The 19,087-nt window shown below is 35.3% G+C and overlaps 2 protein-coding genes across 4 annotated transcripts; one reads left to right on the plus strand and one right to left on the minus strand.

The window, feature by feature from the left end:
- Positions 1–1,144: 1,144 nt before the first annotated feature.
- LOC122292565 (zinc transporter ZTP29-like) lies at positions 1,145–11,317 on the minus strand. 3 transcript variants are annotated; one of them, XM_043100976.1, is made up of 12 exons: positions 10,913–11,317; positions 8,903–8,961; positions 8,567–8,648; positions 8,364–8,443; positions 8,166–8,247; positions 6,481–6,542; positions 5,566–5,622; positions 3,799–3,839; positions 2,810–2,877; positions 2,499–2,555; positions 2,292–2,409; positions 1,145–1,454 (listed from the first exon to the last, which is right to left on the minus strand). In XM_043100976.1, the coding sequence occupies exons 1-12, from the start codon at positions 10,974–10,976 to the stop codon at positions 1,409–1,411; spliced, it is 816 nt and encodes a 271-aa protein (XP_042956910.1). In that variant the 5' UTR covers positions 10,977–11,317; the 3' UTR covers positions 1,145–1,408. The 3 variants fall into 3 exon arrangements, with proteins under 3 accessions (XP_042956910.1, XP_042956908.1, XP_042956909.1); XM_043100974.1 differs by having other exon boundaries at positions 8,364–8,453; positions 8,556–8,648; XM_043100975.1 differs by having other exon boundaries at positions 6,481–6,536; positions 8,364–8,453; positions 8,556–8,648; positions 10,913–11,315.
- Positions 11,318–15,174: 3,857 nt separating this feature from the next.
- Positions 15,175–16,510, plus strand: LOC122291950 (cytochrome c-type biogenesis protein CcmE homolog, mitochondrial). Its single transcript, XM_043100017.1, has one exon. It carries the CDS (start codon positions 15,425–15,427, stop codon positions 16,157–16,159), a length of 735 nt encoding a protein of 244 aa, XP_042955951.1. The 5' UTR covers positions 15,175–15,424; the 3' UTR covers positions 16,160–16,510.
- The last annotated feature ends 2,577 nt before the right edge of the window (positions 16,511–19,087 follow it).

Consider the following 19,087-nt stretch of genomic DNA (forward strand, 5'->3'; position numbering starts at 1 on the left):
CTTCTCTGTTATTATTATTATTATTATTATTATTATTTTGCTTCCTCCCATTCTCTCTCATTCAAGTTTTAAGAATCCAATCAAAATCTCACTTTTTCCGTATGAGGGAAAGGTGGGACTAGACAGCTTTAACCCATGAATCTCTTTGATGAGATTTTTGTCCCAGCTCCTATTACTTTGCTCGGAGATTTTGTATTGCCCTGAAATTATAAATACTTCAATTGATGGAAATCAGGAAGACACAAGTCAATTAATGAGGTAGAAACGTTCATACCCATAAATTTTAGACGTGTCAATGCATTTCTCTGAAATCCAGAAAAGGGCTCAAAAAGTTATAATCCATATATGCTGTAGTAATTTTCTTTCTTTTCATTTTCGCTTTCCCCACTTTACTTTTTGGTTTACATGTCTCAATCCGTCCTTGCTAGATGCCATAAAGAACAATCTGGAGCCCTTGAAGTGTGAAATTGCTAAATGCTAAGGGGGTTGGTAAGAAATAGACTGGGGGATATGCAAATGAATGTACTTGCTCTAGCACATCTAAAGAAGTGTTTTCTTCCATTGTGGTGCCGGAGCCCCATTGTGCATGATGATCCATAAACCTAGTTTTTTAGCATGCATTTTTGGATGTCTGATAGTTGGATTTTTCATTGGGAATTCTGCAATTCTTTTATGAAACACGTAATATATTACACCTTATTGCATTGATGGATAATGCCACGTCTATGCAATGGGAAGAGGATGCAGTATATATCATTTCCCATTACACAAATTACTGATATAAGATGTGGGGATTCACTATGAAATCCAGTCCTATCAGTTGCCTAAACCTGCCATCCCTTTTAGAACAACAGGCAATAGGAGTCACTGTCATGATGGCACTCATGGCTATGCCTGTTCTTATAAAATCGCCAAGAATGAAAACTACAGGCTTACCTATACCTCCAAATTGGGCTTACTTTTTTTATTTTTATGTGCCAACAAAATTGGGGTAGCTAACAGTCCACTGGGGAATACTTGGGTGACAAATAATTTATTCTTCAATCCAGGGGATAAGAGAAAGTAAAGCGCCAAAATAAGCCTACATATGATCTGAGATTGTGTACACATGCACACAAGCATGAACGATGGATGACAGAAGATATGAAAAGAAAAGAATTTTCATAGAATCTTAATTTTTTTCCCCAATCCAATAATGCAATAACAGTGAAGTACATGTCTCCTATATTAATGATACCAACTGGGATCAGTACAAGGACAGGGCTACCTGGTGGCGGAGATCAAAGTAAGCCAACCTTTAGTGCAGGTCTTCAATGCGAGTTGACAAAAGCAGGCACTATTTGAAAACCCATCATGACAGTTCAGGTATGTACAGCACTGGGAATTATAACAATTGGCTGATCCATGACTACAGGCTCATCTCCTCGGGTAAGCTGATTTCAAGAAAATATAGGCTGCAAAGATGCAGAGAGATATGTATTAGATAAAACAAGGGCAAAGGAGCTAGATGAAAACTAATCGATGCTCCTTAATGTTTGATTTCATAGTTTAATGTGTAACTTTGATGCCACCAGTTCTAGAATGGCAGATGGCAAGAGCAAACTTAAAGAGAATTGTACACAAACAACATATAAAGAGCTGTGTTTTTCTTTAGTCCGGTGGAAGAAAACCCCAGAACAAAAGCTAACGGTAGTACATTCCCAAGACAATTTAAGGTAGTATGTTGGTAATTTATTTTTCTCTATTCTTTTATATACCGTAGGATTATGCCAATGATAATCACCAAGTGCCATCTGGACAAGGCAGCCGAGACATTTTCCCACTGTTGATGATACTTTTTCCACAACAGTAAGTACAACTACTAATTTCCATCACAAACTACGTCCTAACAGACATGAATATGAAGCTTTAAGCTAGTGGTAGTCACTCACCTCCAATCAAATAGAGCACATTAAGATGTGGAATCACCAGTTTCATGTTACACGCTATACAGGATAGGTCTGAGTTCTTATTAGTGGCATGATTTCACTTCAGTGAGCAAAATTTCCTATTCTAGAGCTGCCAGTAGAACTCTCTCTCTCTCTCTCTCTCTCTCTCTCTCTCTCTCTCTCTCTCCATTTTCTAGTAAAACAAAATACTTTTGCTATTTTCATTTGATTCATGAAGAAAGGCTTCCAATTGGCTTCTGAAATGGAATTTCTACTCCATTAATTCTATTAATGTTGAAATAAAAATTTGAGCTGATGAAGAAAATGTGTATTTAATAATATAATTAATATTCTAACAACTACCTTGCAGACATGAAAGCCATTCCAAAAAACACAGCTTTGACAGCTTGCTTCTGCCCTGCATAATCAAATGCCAGCGGCAGCATTTCATGCAGGGTTAGAAAAGCCATCACACCTCCAACTGAAAACAAAGAAACAAATAATCATTATGAGTATCAAGTATATGTTTTTGATCAGCTGGGATGACGAGGAAATGATCATATTGCTAACCTGATCCAAGCAGGCCTTCAAGAATTTCAGGACTCAAGCTGCTTGGGAATAGATAGGCTACAAATAAAACATCTAAGGGTTTAGTTTTCAAGGCCAAATAATAAAATATATATATATATATTAAACAATTTTGCAAATGAGCAATGCACACTGTATCTGGTTCATAACCTTACTTCTACACCGAGATTTAAACCTCACAAACATCTATTAGTTAAAATAAGGCTTTCACTCAAATTTATGTTTTCAATTCTTTCAGAAGCAGAAAGAAAGGCCTTCTTTAGCTTTTATACAATAGAAAGCAGTTGACATACCTACAACTATAACACCCAGGGGCTCAGCAAAACCCGAAAGTGTAGCCAATTTGAATGCTTGCCATTTGCTGCGATTTGTAGAAGAAACAACCATTTTATGATTTAACCACAAAGGTGATTTCTATTAGTTTCCCATAGCTTCATAAATTATTCTTCAATATGCACCAAAAGAATTTAAAAGAAAAAGTGGGACATTGTTAAATCTAGAAACTGTAATGTCCATGGCGTGATCAAGAGAAAATTCTCTCATCACATACTACAAATCCAATTTCTACAACCAATAAGATCCTGTTGGAGCCATATTGAAGCCCTGGATTTATTAGCATGCTTTAGGCAGCATCTCAGAAGCTCTTATTTTACTTTGAAAAGCGAAAAACAATGAACATGTGTTCAGAAGGGGTTACAAATTCCAGAGGCACTTTTTCTTTCTTAATGGAGAAAAAATATAAACAGCAGCAAGTTCTGCCCTTGAAGGGTTACCACTTGTGAAGGAAATACTTTCCCTCCAAAGTGCTAGCACACGCAACCATTGGTACCACAAACAGTACTGCAAATACTGACATTCCAATGAAGTCACTGCTAAAAGGTTCACAACCATAGAGCTAATCTCCTCCAACACCACCAGCAGCCTTACACTTCACAACCAGACTTTACAATAACAGCCAACTATGTGATCACCTCTTGACAACTAACAATTCTGTAACCACATGAAACCAATTTTCACACCATGCTTCCAGCTATGCAATGATCTGCACCTCTGACACTATACAACTTCTGTTACCATCAGTGCTACTCTTTTAAACACTTTTCATATTTCTGATAAAGTATCAAATTTTGCATATGGGATGACCAACCATGGTTTAGTTTATGCATTGCAACATGGGCAAAAAAATAAATATTCAAAAAGAAAAAAGAAAATATATGGCATTCCTGACAAGTTATAAATAGTTTAAAAAGGCTGAACTAAAGGTGCCTTCAAAGATTCTCACCTCTGTGTTGCAAAATAAATAGGAAGTGCAACAGCAACACCCTGTAAAGCCAAAAAAGGGCAAAATGAAATGTATCAGACAAAAATGGTAATTATTCGATGGAAGACAGGTTCGGTTTCCAAAACCAAGGGAAAATGATAATCGATTTTATTGATTTTAGCTTAATATCATGTGTTATCAAATAGTTACTATTGTTAATGTAAATAATTACTACTGTTAGCTGCCTGAGACACTATCAGTTAGAGCTCAAAAATTGAAGCAAATTGTTAATTTTGTGATTTCCGAAATCTTGATCACACAATGAAGTTTTGAATTGCCAGAGATAGGAAGATATGACAACATTGGCCAGTGGATTGAACCTTGTAAGTGACATTCCAATAACTCTACCAAGCTCAGTACCATGATACTACTTTTCATTGACCAATCTAATTACCATTCTAATTCTATATCATAACCGAGAGCACTAACAGACCACACCAATCATAAATGCTTTCTGATAGAGGTTTTTAGGAAGTAAACAATCTTAAAACAGCCCTTTCACGGACCAATCAAATTACAATTATATTCCATAACATAATTGAAGTTTCATCGAGATACCCAAATAGAGGGAATTTAAGAACGATTGAGAACAGTTTACACCTACAGTCCAGAAGAATGTTTTCTAGACAGTGATGAAGAACCTTTAGAAAAAAACTGGTACAATCAAACACATCAAATATAAGCAACTGAGATAGACAATTAGATTGATGTACAGGATCACCACATTCTTAACTTCGTTTGGCTCTTTTTAAAGTTGTTCAAATTATAATATTCTTCCAAAATCTAGTTCTGTGTATCTAGATATAAGTTAAAAATTGTTTCAGTACCTCATATAGGTATTGGAAAAATATTTATCTGAAACAGAATAGAATCGCTGAACTTTTTATATAAGCCGTATTTTTCCTATCCAAAAATAAATGCCAAAGCCATATATGCATGTACTTTAGACTTTTTGATACTGCAGGCCCCTAAAAGGTTACAGAAGGATCTCTATTTTGCCTTGTTCTACTCAGTAATGTTAAAGGAAACTTTTAGCCAATGGACAACCTCATGAAAAAGCTTCTCTTTATTTTTTTTATTTTTATTTTTATTTTTATTTTCCCGCTAAAACTTATCTCATGGAGTTTCTTTGATTAATTTACATAGTCTGATTAATTAGTTTCACAAATTTTAATAATCACGTTGATGTTACATTTCCTTGCAAAAGTTCTCCAGAACCCCAGATATACAGAAGCCCAACTTTAGCCTAAAAATACTTACCCTATTTCAAGTTAAAACCTAATTTCTGAAGCCTAGCTTTAAGCACTGTATCTCACCCATGGCCCAAACAGTAAACCTTTCTTCTCCACTAAAATAAACTTACTATATTGATGAAAGAAGTCGAATGCATTTTAGATTTTTTGAGGTAACCCTTTGCAAGTAATACTTGAAATCTTACTGCAGAAAGTTAATTCTAGTACATGCATGAAAAGGTATGTGAATAAAGATATTCTAAGAGAATTGCATGGCAAATTGGCTACTTATGAAGCCAGAATATAGGCTCAATCAGCTCTTATTCATCTGGTGGGAAGTAAAGGACTGATCCCTTAAGTTATCAATATAACAATACAGAATTTGTGAGCAGTTGGAAATAAGAAATTCCTGTTATTCATGGCAAGTGCAAGCATCCGAAAGAACTAATATCACTTTATGCAATATAAAAAACCTAAAGAAACAGAGAATACACACCTCCGGAATGTTGTGCAGAGCAATGGCCAAGGCCAAGTTGACACCAACACGAAGACCCTAACAAAGAAGCATGGCTATGTTCATAAAAACTAGATTCTGTGAAACTATGCAGTATTAATTCAATGAAATTTGGGAGCACACATTCAAAGTCTTAGCATACTTGCAGATCAGGTTATATACGCATCCAATCAATTCAAACTATTTTACGAACCACAAATGAGCATAGTCTCTAAAGTTGCCCAAATTCAACTAGTCTGAAGTATCAAAAGATAGAAAATCAGGAACAAATGGAAAGATCACAGAAGATTGATTAGTTTCATTTTTTAGTTGGAGGCTTATTGGCTCAAAGAAAGGCCACAATGTCAAAAAATGTAAAGCAAGGATGTCAAAAAATAATAATAATAATAATAATACAGCAACCAACTTGATGGTAGTTCTTAACTTAATCACCTGCCTGCTTGGTTATGCAGAATGAAACACAACATAATACTTCCTAAACAGCTGCTGTGCAATAAGTTAATCCATTTGTAATTGACTTAATTATTTTGCCTTCAATATGTTAACATGAAGGATGAATACATAAGTCTCCCCAGCCTCCGCACCCCTGCTGCCATGCACGTGCAATAGCATAGAATGAAAAGCGGATTCATATAATTCAACATGAAATGCATAAGCACAATGATAAGTGAAAGAACATTCTTTCCCAAAAATAATGTTTTTTTTTATAAGTAAATAAATTATATTATCAAAGAATAGGCAAAAGCCTGATACAATGTTTAGTTGCATGGAACTTCTGATTTACATGGAACTTCTGATTCGAGTAAAAGAAGTACATTCATAATGAAGGCCATAAAATATCACATAAAATTTATCTCAACACTCCCACAACAATTTAAAAAAAATTGCTGGCAATACCTTCATTGACCCAAGGAACACTGCCATTCCTTCAGGAAAATTGTGCAAGCTTATGCCTGCAACTTGTAGGACACAAATTTTTCGTTACACACGACCAAAACAAGCACTTCGTTTACATAGAAATATGGAGTAAATCATAAAGATTGAAGTTTTCAATTTCTCAGTGCCTTGAATTATGAGTTTCTTGGTCTGCAAAGCATCCAAGTCATAAATGTTTAGTTTCATCATCAGGAGTAGTTTTGGCAGCCAGATCTGTCTACTAGTTTATTGGAGTAGCTACTCAGACTAAGTTCTTAGTCTGCCAAGCATCCAAGTCACGAATTCTTAAAACTTCCAAATACGATAATATAAATTCACAAAATCATTTATTCATGAGCGCTGTATTTACATTTGTAATGACCAACATACCTTTGGATACTTTGCTCAGAAAATTATAAACGCTGATAATTTTATTGGATAACATCTCTATCAAGAACATTTGCTACCCTATATGTGCACATTATGGTAAATATCATATAAGCATAACACACAAAGTGTTGGGTTATGAAGCCTGGTTTTGTAAGCTGAGAAGCACTAGGCAGATTATTCGCTCGACCTATAGTCAGACAGATTGTTTGATCAAGGTGCGTGTGACAGTGGACTAGAGTGAAGCACAACCACCCTAGTGTCCGCTCAAGGTGTGCGCGATGGTTGGCTTGAGCCAATGTTGGACAAACTGTTCGCTTGAGGGGCGCTCGACACTCCGCTCAAGCAAATAACCCTGTTTTGCCAGATTAGGATTTTTGACGATGTTTCCTATAAATATGTAACATTTATGTTCAATATGTACGGGATTGAACAGAGAGAGGAATATAAACGGCGTGTAGAGCATTCTTATGAGAGAAAGAAGCCCATCTTTTCTATTTTTTGGGGGGTTAAAGATAAAGAAACGAAAGTGGGAACTCCTTTCTTTATCTTTATTTGATGAGAGAGAGTTGAGATTTTGAGTAGAGGGAAGCTCTTGTAAGTCACTGTGGGATTGTAATCTCCTCTAGCATAGAATTCCCTGCAGCTCTATGGACATAGGCACGTTGCCGAACCACGTTAAATTCTGTATGTCGTGTGTGTGCTTGATTCTTGTGTTTCCATAGTTATTTCACTATTTGTCTCATTATCAATGTTTGTGGGTGTGGTATTATTATCCATAACACAAAGTGGCACTCAATGCATCATCCAAGTTGTAAATGGTCTGGTCATGGAATGCCACCCAGCCACAATATGGCTCAAGTCTCATTCCAGGCTGGAGTGTACCTTCTAATTCTTAAAAATAATAATAAATAATCTTAAGGATATTTGTTCTTGTTAGCCTAATAGGTGATGAAAGAACGTATATTACAATCGGATTCGGCATATTAGCCCAAAAAACATGCCATACCTTACTTCTCTCAAAGAAATTAAATAAAATTTCCAAAAATAGAAAATTTCCATTATCAGGGAAAAAAAAAAAAAAAAACTTTTGAAAGATTGAGCTCCATAAATTCAGGCCTTTAAACCTATGTGTCCTACGTCTTTATTCATAGCCATATCGCTTAAAGAGGGAATAAATCAATCGACTACAGTTTCCAGTTTAACCAGACATATACAATCAATTTTGGAATGATTCACTGCACAATCCATGAGGAACTTAACCATGTCAATGAGGTTACCTATAGCTGTAACAACCCCACTGTATAAGAGTTGGCGGCGATGCTTTTTCACAATGTCCTTGCCACCTTCATCTCCAGATTTCTATGCCCAGGTGAACAAATTTCAACGATTTTAATTTGGTGATCCATGATAGAAATATTCCATCATATAGTACATTGATAAAAGAAATACAAAGTAGGAAACTAAAGCATTCGTACCTTTTTAGTTTTCTCATCTGAAACAGAAGCAAGTGTTGGCTCTGGGATAAAATTGGCAATAACAGCAAAGAACATGACGCCTGCAAAAAACTGCCTTGCCAAAATCTTAGAATTTAATCACAATAATGGACATGAATAAATCATGTAATAAAACTTGATTCATATGAAAGTTAATTGGATTATATAGTTCACCCAAAGATTGCCTTTCAAGAAGCCAATAGAATTCATAGCGTTGTGAGCCAAATCCAGGAATGATATGCTCAGCATCAGACCTGCAGCAAATCCCTGCAAGGAAGAGATAATCATAATACACAAAATATCTATCTCCCAACATTATATTAATTGGGAAAGTCAATATGGAATCAAACCAAAGATAATCGTTCCACAATTCTATGAAAATCTGGAAAATATCTAAATATATAAACTTTATCTAGAAAGCTAAATGACAGTAATTAAGGAAATGAGGGGTATCACATGGCCCAGGCAAGCTATCCAGAGTTTAGGATTAAGAAATGAAGAGGCTCATTACTGATAATTACCTGTAAAAGCCCAAGCATCTTCAAATTGGGAGCCTGATTAACAATCACAAACAGTGCTCCTGTTCAACATTCCAGAACTTAAAATTAGACTAGGAAACAAAAGCAAATGTGTAACTACATATATTTATCACCAAGGCCACAAAGTAACCAGAAAAAAGAACCAGATCCACTGTAAATCACAAACTTTCGAATAAAGATGCTTTAAACATTTGCAGGAATTATGTATGATGTTTGAGCTTGCTAGAGTTGGATAAGTCAAGGAAGAAAGCTATATTACTACTAAAACTTGTATGACTCAGATATCCACACAGACCATGAGTGTTAAAACTTCTCAAATGCGTTTATGAAATCCAGGAAACCTTTATGTAGAATGTATAACGAAAGACTAAACAAATGCTTGCATTAGAACACCTTCTTCTACTGCACTAAGATGCCCTTGACCAGAGGGGCATGTCGATTATGAAAGGTAAGACTATAAATTGAAATGATGTATTATCCCACAATGCATTAGCAAATCGGGTTGGAGATAATATCAAATCAAGAAATATAAATATAAAAGAAATTGAAACAAAGAAGAGAGAAGGAGGAGCATGAGGGAGAGCGACTTTGAAGGCTACATCTTTCTTATTCTCAAGTGTGTTTGAGTACAAAGCATTGGTCCCAATTTATAGGGAAATTACATGGAAATGAAATGAGGTAAATATCTTAATCATTATGAAAATAAAATACAGATAATATCAAAGAGAAATTCTATTCTAAGGCCACTACACCACACTCCATTCACATATCATAATTTGATTTGTAAGATTTAAATTTTAAAAGTTATCTTTCAAATAAATTATGCCATGTGGTGTAAAGGCCTTCAAATAGAATTATTCAATATCAAATCAAATTCTTGATTTGATTTTATCTTCAACATCCCCCCCCCCCCCCCCCCCCCCCCAAACTCAAGGTTGAAAACTTTGAAATCTTGAGTTTGAAATTTAAGTGTAACCTTCATATCCATTGATTGATTGCCAGTCAAATGATAAAAGTGGCATTAGTAACGAAGTGGCTGACTGTTGGAAAATAAAATTTGGAGCTATGGCCAATCATAGGTTGATAATGTGCCAAAGTCAACAAAGGGATAATAATAGGTCGAAAGATTGAGTCGACAATGGGCTACATATGGCCTTGGTCAACAATAGGACCAAAATTTAGGAAAAAAAAAAAAAGAAAAAAAAAAGACTCACAACTAATAAAGATACTCCAAATGTGTGAATTTGAGATGAAACATAGTTAAAATGCAATCAAGATTTTTAGAGAGGTAAAGCTAACAAAATAACTTTAAAATAAATATCCATAGTGTTGAGTCTGGCGTTAACTAAGGGCTCTAATACCACGATATAAAATATAAAAGAAATTGAAATAAAGAGAAGGGGAAGAAACTTTGAAGGCTACATCTTTACTATTCTGAATTGTGATTGAATACAAAGCCTTGGTCCCTATTTATATAAAAATTATGGGAAGATAAAATAAAGTAAATATCTTAATCATTATGAAAATCAAATTATAGTCATTTAATGTTTATGAAAATCAAATGGAGTTGATATCAAATAAAATTCTTGATTTGATATTCTCTCCAACAAATCATAGGAAGGCATGGCCAAAACATGTGGACTTCGATAAGCATCCAACTACTAAACTCCACTCAGCAAGGTCTTGGTCGCAAAGAAGAGCATTAATCACAGATAAGTACTAAAGTAAATGAGCCTAAAATTCAAATTTCTGAACTTAAAAGCCAATTTAAAACAATCCATCAACCAATTCCTTCAATATATATACTAGGTATACACATTCAAATCCCAGAAAAGAGTACAACAAAGAAAGCAAATTCCGTAGTTAACCATACCCAAAAGCACAATTGAATAATCAAATGTAGTAAACAAACAAACCAAAGAATTAAATCGGCGAAATGTTCCTTCACTGGGATAAAAGATTTGAATTTGAAACTCTGGAGGCTTTACCCACCTACAGAATTACTCAGTCCGCCAACAAGTGAGAGTGCAAGGGCCACCAAGAGCTGGGAATCCATAGCGGGTTTTTTCTTGTACACAATAAATTAAATTCAGTAACCTCAAAAATAGAAAGCGAAATAGCGGGAACAGTGGGGGCTTTGATTCGGCGAGATAGAGAAAAAGAGTTGGTCGGTGGGCACTCCATCGACATGAAAGCTATTTAAAAGGCCGTGGGAGAAAGATTTGGGATCTCTACGGAAGAAGAAAGAGATGATTTGCTCGGGTAGTTCAAGAAACGTTTAAGAAAAATGATCTTTTATCAGCTAAAATGGTGGAGTGGAGTCTCCACATTTTCTTCTGCAAGAGTCTATACCAAACTTTGCATTGTTATTCCCGGTTGGTATGACTTTGTTGGGAGTTGGCGGTTAGAAACATTGGGACTGTTAAGAGGGATTGACCCGAGCCCAGACAACAGAGGCCCATATAAGTGGAATCACTGAAATACCCCTAACGTTACTCGACTCGAACGCAAGAGGAAGACGACTCGTAGTGTTAAGATTCGATCCTAACCTCAACCTCTCTTTCGAAAGGAAAAATTTTATTATAAGTATAATTGTATATTAATATATTAATTAAATATGATTGGTTAAAAAATAAATTTTATTAAAAATAATATTAATTTAAATTTTAAATATAAAATAATCAGAATTTATATATAGATTAATATATGACTTTGTTTATAAACAATAAAATTAAGAGAAAAAGGTAAAAAAAAAAAAAATATAAAACCCTCTCGCTTGTGGATGATTATTATATCGCTTGAAGATGCTACAACACCTTGATTGCACAATCTCATCCTATCTTCCAATGTCATCACATTTTAAAAAAATAAATAATGGTGCATTTGTCTAATCAAATTAAAAATTAAAATTAAAAGAAATAATATATAAAATTTTAATCCTCATTTTTTTTATATTAGAAGTAAAAATTTTATTTTATAAAAGATAATAAATATATTTGTAATAAAAATTGTTGAACTCAAGATTTCAAGTTTTGTGTAATTATATATTTACACATAGATTTTGATGATAACAAATGAATTCAAAGAATGAAGAAATCTCAAACTCAAGTTGTCAACACAATGGAGTCAAGCACATCAAGGAAATAAGTATGAACAAGAAGGGAATAAGTTCACATTAAAATTATAGAGTAATGTTGTAAATCTCTTCAAAATTCGAAATTAGGATTAATGCTCAAAATTAATATTTTATCATAAAGCATTAAAATACATTTTTCACATGTGCATGAATATTTTTGAAAATTAAATTTGAAAATTTTGAAAGATGATTGATTGTCATCTTTTACATGTGCATGCCTTGATTAAAGGGTTGAACTTTGAAAATATTAAAGATGATTGATTGTCATCTTTCACATGTGCATGTTTTATTTGAATATTTTCAAAAGTGATTGATGTTTTTTTAGACTTATACAAAAGGTAGATGATTTTGTTTGAAAAATTTGAAAAGTAAAGTGTGCTCATTTTGTCATATACAAAAAGTAAAAGATTAGGTTTGAATTTTTTAAAAAGGAAAGTGTGCTCATTTTGTCATATGCCAAAAGTAAAAGATTAGGTTTGATTTTTTTGAAAAAGTGAATGATGTTGTCTTTGACAATTGAAAAAGAAGAACCTTTTATTTGAATTTTTTGAAAAAGTGAATGATGTTGTCTTTGACATGTGAATCTTTTTAAATTTGAATATGAAGTCTCATATGCCTATAAATAGATCATTTGAGAGCTTCACATTCACAACACCAAGAGCATACAACATTCATTCAAAGCTTTCATTCTCTCTTCTCTAAGCATTGAGCCTTAATCCTTGTTCATTTTGAGAGATATAGTTTGCACTGTATTGTTCTTATTTCACTCATTGATGAGTGTTTTCTGATAACCTACCCACTATCAGCTCTTGTATCAGAAAAAGGGTGTGTATAACCCTTGTGTGTGTAGAAAGTATTCTACACGAGGAATAGTTGAATCAACACGTGTAAGGTGATTGCAAGTGTAGAGGGTGTTCTACACGGATCCTTTGTAGCGGTGTTGTTCAAAGGTGTAATAGGTTTCTATCTCCACTTGAAGGAGGTTGAATAGTGAATTTGGGAATCCTCAAGGGGTAGCTTGAGGCGAGGACGTAGGCAGTGGGGCCGAACCTCGTTAACATACTGAGTTTGCTTCTTTCTTACCCTTACTCTTTATATTTATTGTTATTTCATATTTTGTTTATATTTTATATTATATATTTGATTTATAATTGTTATTTTTTTTAATACAACTCAATTCACCCCCCTCTTGTATTAGTCATCTGGGCAACAAAAATAATTTTACAGTCTAACTTATCATATCAAGTTATTTAAATTTATAAATTTACTTATATAAAAATAATGTGTGACTAAAATATTTATCTTGTTGAACCAAAAGTTTCAAAATTTGTATAATTATATATCTACACATGGATTTGATGATAACAACTGAATTCAAAGAATAAAAGAGTTTCAAATTCAAATTGTCTACACAATGGAGTCAAGTACATCAAGGAAACAAGCATGAGCAAGAAGGGAACAAGTTCACATTAAAGTCATAGAGTAATGTTGTAAATCTCTTAAAAATTCAAAATTAAGATTAAGGCTCAAAATTAATATTTTATCATAAAGCATTAAAATACATTTTCCACATGTGCATGAATATTTTAAAAATTAAATTTGAAAATTTTGAAAGATGATTGATTGTCATCTTTCACATGTACATTACATGATTAAATGTTTGAACTTTGAAAATATTAAAGATGATTGATTGTCATATTTCACATGTGCATGTTTTATTTGAATATTTTCAAAAGTAATTGATATTTTTTTTTACTTATGCAAAATGTTGATGATTTTGTTTGAAAAATTTGAAAAGTAAAATGTGCTCCTTTTGTCATATACAAAAAGTAAAAAGATTATGTTTGAAATATTTGAAAAGTAAAGTGTGCTCCTTTTATCATATGTAAAAAGTAAAAAAATTAGGTTTGAATTTTTTGAAAAGTAAAGTGTGCTCTTTTTGTCATATGCCAAAAATAAAATATTAGATTTGAAATTTTTGAAAAATGAATGATGTTGTCTTTAACAATTGAAAAATAAGAACCTTTTATTTGAATTTTTTGAAAAAATGAATGATGTTGTCTTTGACATGTGAATCTTTTTAAATTTATATATGAAGTCTCATATGCCTATAAATAGATCATTTGAGAGCTTCACATTTCAACATCAAGAGCATACAACATTCATTCAAAGCTTTCATTCTCTCTTCTCTAAGCATTGAACCTTAATTTTTATTCATTTTGAGATAAATATAGTTTGTGCTATATTATTTTTATTTCACTTATTGATGAGTGTTTTCTGATAACTTATCCACTATCAGCTCTTGTATCAGTAAAAAGGTGTGATAATCCTTGTGCGTGTAGAAAGTGTTATATACTGGGAATAGTTGAATCACCATGTATAAGATGATTGCAAGTGTAGAGAGTATTCTACACGAATCTTTTGTAGCAGTGTTATTCAAAGGTGTAATAGGTTTCTATCTCCACCTAAAAGAGGTTGAATAGTGAATTTGAGAATTTTCAATGGGTAGCTTGAGGCGAGACTGTAGGTAGTGGGGCCGAACCTTATTAACATACTGAGTTTGCTTCTCTCTTAACCTTATTCTTTATATTTATTGTTGTTTTGTATTTTGTTTATATTTTATATTATATATTTGATTTATAATTGTTATTTTTTTAAATATAACTCAATTCACCTCCCTCTTGTGTTAGTCATCTGGGCAATATATCTTATTATGTGTTAGTAAAATCATGACTTGACCAAAATCATAAGCTTCCATAAATGTATTGGTTCGATTATGCCACTTCATTAATCACAGTTATTAAACTTTACAAATATTATCTAAGTTTTATATTAAGCAATTATATAATATGAAATTTATAATCTATGTAGGTATATTAATTTAAATAATGCTAACAAATATATCATATCAAACCACTTAAATTTATAAATTTACTTATATAAATTACTATGTGACTAAAATATTTATCTTCCCACGTATTAGTGAAATAGAAGTTCATTCCTTTTAGAGTTTCTCGACTAGTCCAATAAAAAAAACTCCGAATATTCTTGTGCGGAATAATAATAATAATAATTTTAAAAAAAAATGCCTGAAACTTAAATTTCCTCTGAAATAGACATTTTCGCATTTGGCTGCTAGGGAACGGGGTTTCCCAGTTCTCTTTCTCTGCCGACCCTTCCCGACCCTTTGACTCTCTCCTTTCCCCCACCATTTTTCTTTTTCGTTTCCTCCGCTTAGCCGCCCCGCTCTCTTTCTCCCACCCCAAATCCCTCCCACAAAACCCTTTGCGTAAACCCCTATCATCTTACTTTTTCTCACACATTTTTATATCACTTCCCGAAGAAAGTATCCCGCAAAATCCCCCTCAATGGCCGCACGCTTCTCTCTCCGCCTCAGATCCCACCTCCTCCGAGCCACCACCACCTCCACCACCCTTTTCATGTCCCCCATCAAACCCCCATCGTCTTTTTCCTCCAACGATCTTTCCCTCTCCACCCTCCGCTTTCTCTCTACCGCTACCCGGCGCCACCCGACCCGTCCCAAGACCGTGGATATCGGTGCCCGGGCCCGGCAGCTACAGACCCGTCGCCTCTGGACCTACGCCCTCACCTTCAGCTGCGTCGCTGGCTTCGTCGTCATCGTCCTCAACAACTTCCAAGACCAGCTCGTCTTCTACGTCACTCCCACCGACGCACTCCAGAAGTACGCCGAGAACCCTTCGAAGACCAAGTTTCGACTGGGCGGCTTGGTCCTCGAGGGAAGCGTAGTACATCCCGCCTCGTCAGCCGAGATGGAGTTCGTGATCACGGACTTGATCACCGACATTCTGGTCAAGTACCAGGGCTCACTGCCGGACCTTTTCCGAGAGGGCCATTCTGTGGTGGTGGAAGGGTTCGTGAAGCCATTCACGGAGGAGACTAAGAAGGAGGTCTCTGCAAAGAGCGTCTCCGGGAAGGCGAGGAGCGGCGACTGCTATTTCTCCGCTACGGAGGTGTTGGCCAAGCATGACGAGAAGTATATGCCCCAAGAGGTCGCGTCACAGATTGAGAAGAACAGGAAGAAGATCGCGGAAGCGGACCCGAAGGGATTGAAAGCATCGTAGTACGAGTAATGGGTATGGTTCAGATTTCTATTTTTGTTTAATGATATTCAACATTTTTGGCTTGGATATATAGGAATCAGGATATAGTTCGAAAAGAGGGTGCTGGGTTTTATATAATTGGATAGCTGAGATATTGTTCGACTAATTCATAGCTGAGGGACTACTCACATGAGTTGAGAGATGGTTTTGATTATTAATCAAGGCTTTTGAGATTTCGATACTTCATTTGTTGTAGTGCTAAAAACTCATTGGTGATCATTACAGCGTTTTGTCTTCAACGGAAGAATGAATAAACTTTGATATGATGTAATAAATTTTCTGTCCGCAATACCTGGATGACATTGTTGTGTATTTTGCTTTTGTGATATCTCTGAGATGATTCTGATGATGTTGCCAAAACTTCGTTTGTTGTAATGCCCTTTGTTTTTAACAAGTACTTTTTTTTTTTATACATAAACAAATTTTATTGATCAATGGCAAAGCCAGTGTTACAACTCTAACGCCCTAACTAGGTAGGCACATTAGAGACAAGAAAATCACGCATGGCCTTGCCATCAAAATCCACTTTAACAAGTACTTGATTTGTTGTAATGCTAAAAACTCATTGGTGATCAGTACAGCACTTTGTCTTCAACGGAATGATGAATAAACTTTGATATGAAGGTGTAAATTTTCTGTCCACAATAACTGGATGACATTGTTGTGTGATTTTGTTTTTGGGAGATCTCTGAGATGCTTCTGATGATGTTGGAAAAGTTGCAGTTAATGGGATGAAAATGCACCTAGCCTACCAGCTAAATGGCTGGCCTGTTAGCATTTGCCTAAGTTAGAGATTCAGCTTTAGCGAGTAATCTCTTACAAGAGCTTTCCATAGTTGTAGTTCCACGAGGATGTTCTAAGATTTGCTAGGGGATATGACAGAAATGGATTGTAGGACTGCTGGCAAAAAAATGTAGATGAGGATATGATTTTGTGGCCATATGAACATAATGGATTTTATCAGATAACTGAACACATGTAGTTCCCAGGTATGTGTTCTAATCTTTGCTAGAAGTGACAACTGATTGAAACTTCAAAATTTTTTTATGCCCACTTTAATGCTGTGGTTTTCAGCCATTATACTTGATGGAAACAATGTCCATGATTTTCTTTCCTTAGCTAGATGTAATTAGGTGTTTCTTTTGTATACTTCCTGTGTACACGGGCTGTGCCTACTTCATTCGTATGAATAAAATTCTCTTATTAGTAATCAAAAAAAAAAAAAAAAAAGTGACAACTGATTGAAAAATGTAAATGTGGACCTCTATCTTGTACTTTTGTTGGCCTTGTTCGGTCTTTCAGATCATCAAACAGAGTCCTTGATGTGTGTCTGATAGTTTGAAGTATCGGAACATTTGTACTTGTATTGATCATGTAGAGACTAGAGACAAGATGGAGAGAGGGAGAATATTGTTATATTTTTCCTTGTTGCCACATATCTCTACCAATCTTAACTGGATGCTTGTCCAACTGTTCAAATGCTTCTCGAATGCCCCATATTCTACTCAATATGATTTATGACAATCATTCAGGGAATATTCTTCATGCTCTTAAACCACCATAGGTTGGTTTTGATTACTTGTGGGAAATTGTCCCAATCTCCAAAGGCTTTTGTTATCTTTAGCAACACCAACAATTTTCAAGTGTTCTCGAACTGGTTAGGTTTACTATGTAATGTAGTGCATTTACATCATGTCTGTTAACGTTGTGTTTCGCACACCTTTGAGCTGGGTTCCATCAGCATTTCACTTGCACACTTAAAGAAAATATAGAGAGTTGGGGGGCTCTGGTGGAGCTTGGGGAGTCTTCGATGCTTAAGTTAATATCTCCCTAGTAGTTCGTGTGAGAGTGTAAAGGAATCAGAGAGAGTTCTTTGTACTTAGGAATTGGCTTTTATACTAGGTTTTTGGGGGAAATTGCCCATACCCTGTGTCAAGGGTGTATGTCTCTTCAACTGTTCTTTTAGTCAGATTCCTTTAATGCGGCGTGGCTCTTCGGGTGGCACAATTAATGCGTTGTGGTCCTGGGATCAACACCATTAATGCGGCGTGGCTTCCTGTTCCTTTTATCCTACAGGTGCATGTCGTCGGGCTCTTCCTCAATTGCTGTCTAAAGATCAAAGGCTTCCTGCATTTCCTGTCCACCTGTTTGCGCAGGTTCTCTAAGGCTCGATGTCGTAGCGGAGTGCCTGGGTGATGTGTCTCCTCTTTTCTTGCATTGTGGGATTTCCCACATGATTATGACCATGGGTCAACCTCAGCTTTGAGATCGGGGGCCCTCAATGGGCTGAGGGGCTGTCCAGTCGAGTTGGGCTCCCTGTACTTGGGCTTGTCTTTTGGGCCCTCAGCCCGAGGGGAAAAATCCCCTACAATGTCCTTCCAAAATGAGACTTTTTTTAGCATTAGGATGCACTCGAATTAAAATCTTCAAATACAATATAACTTGTGCTTGATGATTGAAGAATGTTTTTAATTGAATTCATTCACTAAAGCCATAACATGCGTTAGGCATGATCAATTTGTTTCGGCTGCTCAAGATTGGGAAATGGACACTTTTGAAGCCTTTTTCAGCCTCTTGTACTCAACCAAACCAAGTGTTCAGCTTCTAGATTCGTTGTGGTGGGTACTGTCGGGAAAAGGTATGTTTTCAGTCCGTGTTTTCTACAAGGCTCTAACACAAGGGCAACCCTCACAGTTTCCTTGGAAAAAGCTTTGGAAACACAAGGCGCCCCTCAAAGCGGCTTTCTTTGTGTGGTCCGCTTCTTTGGGCAAGATCCTCACAACGGATAATTTGAGAAAACGAAGGGTGATCATCGTAGATTGGTGTTGCATGTGCAAGAAGGGGGGAGAATCTGTTGACCATCTTTTATTACACTGTGAGGTAGCTCGA

This window comes from Carya illinoinensis, chromosome 13 (assembly GCF_018687715.1).
Source record: "Carya illinoinensis cultivar Pawnee chromosome 13, C.illinoinensisPawnee_v1, whole genome shotgun sequence".
NCBI classification, from domain to species: Eukaryota; Viridiplantae; Streptophyta; class Magnoliopsida; order Fagales; family Juglandaceae; genus Carya; species Carya illinoinensis.

Bases quoted from the DNA above. Each gene is read 5' to 3' on its own strand.
- LOC122292565 (XM_043100974.1), bottom strand. From the start codon at position 10,976: ATGGATTCCCAGCTCTTGGTGGCCCTTGCACTCTCACTTGTTGGCGGA. The intron at 3,840-5,565 runs GTGTGTATTCTC...TTGGCTTTACAG, and splicing joins CTCTGCACAACATTCCGGAG to GGTGTTGCTGTTGCACTTCC. The intron at 1,455-2,291 runs GTAGTTGTTAGA...GCATCTTTGCAG, and splicing joins ATGGCTTTCATGTCTGCAAG to CCTATATTTTCTTGAAATCA.
- LOC122291950 (XM_043100017.1), top strand. From the start codon at position 15,425: ATGGCCGCACGCTTCTCTCTCCGCCTCAGATCCCACCTCCTCCGAGCC.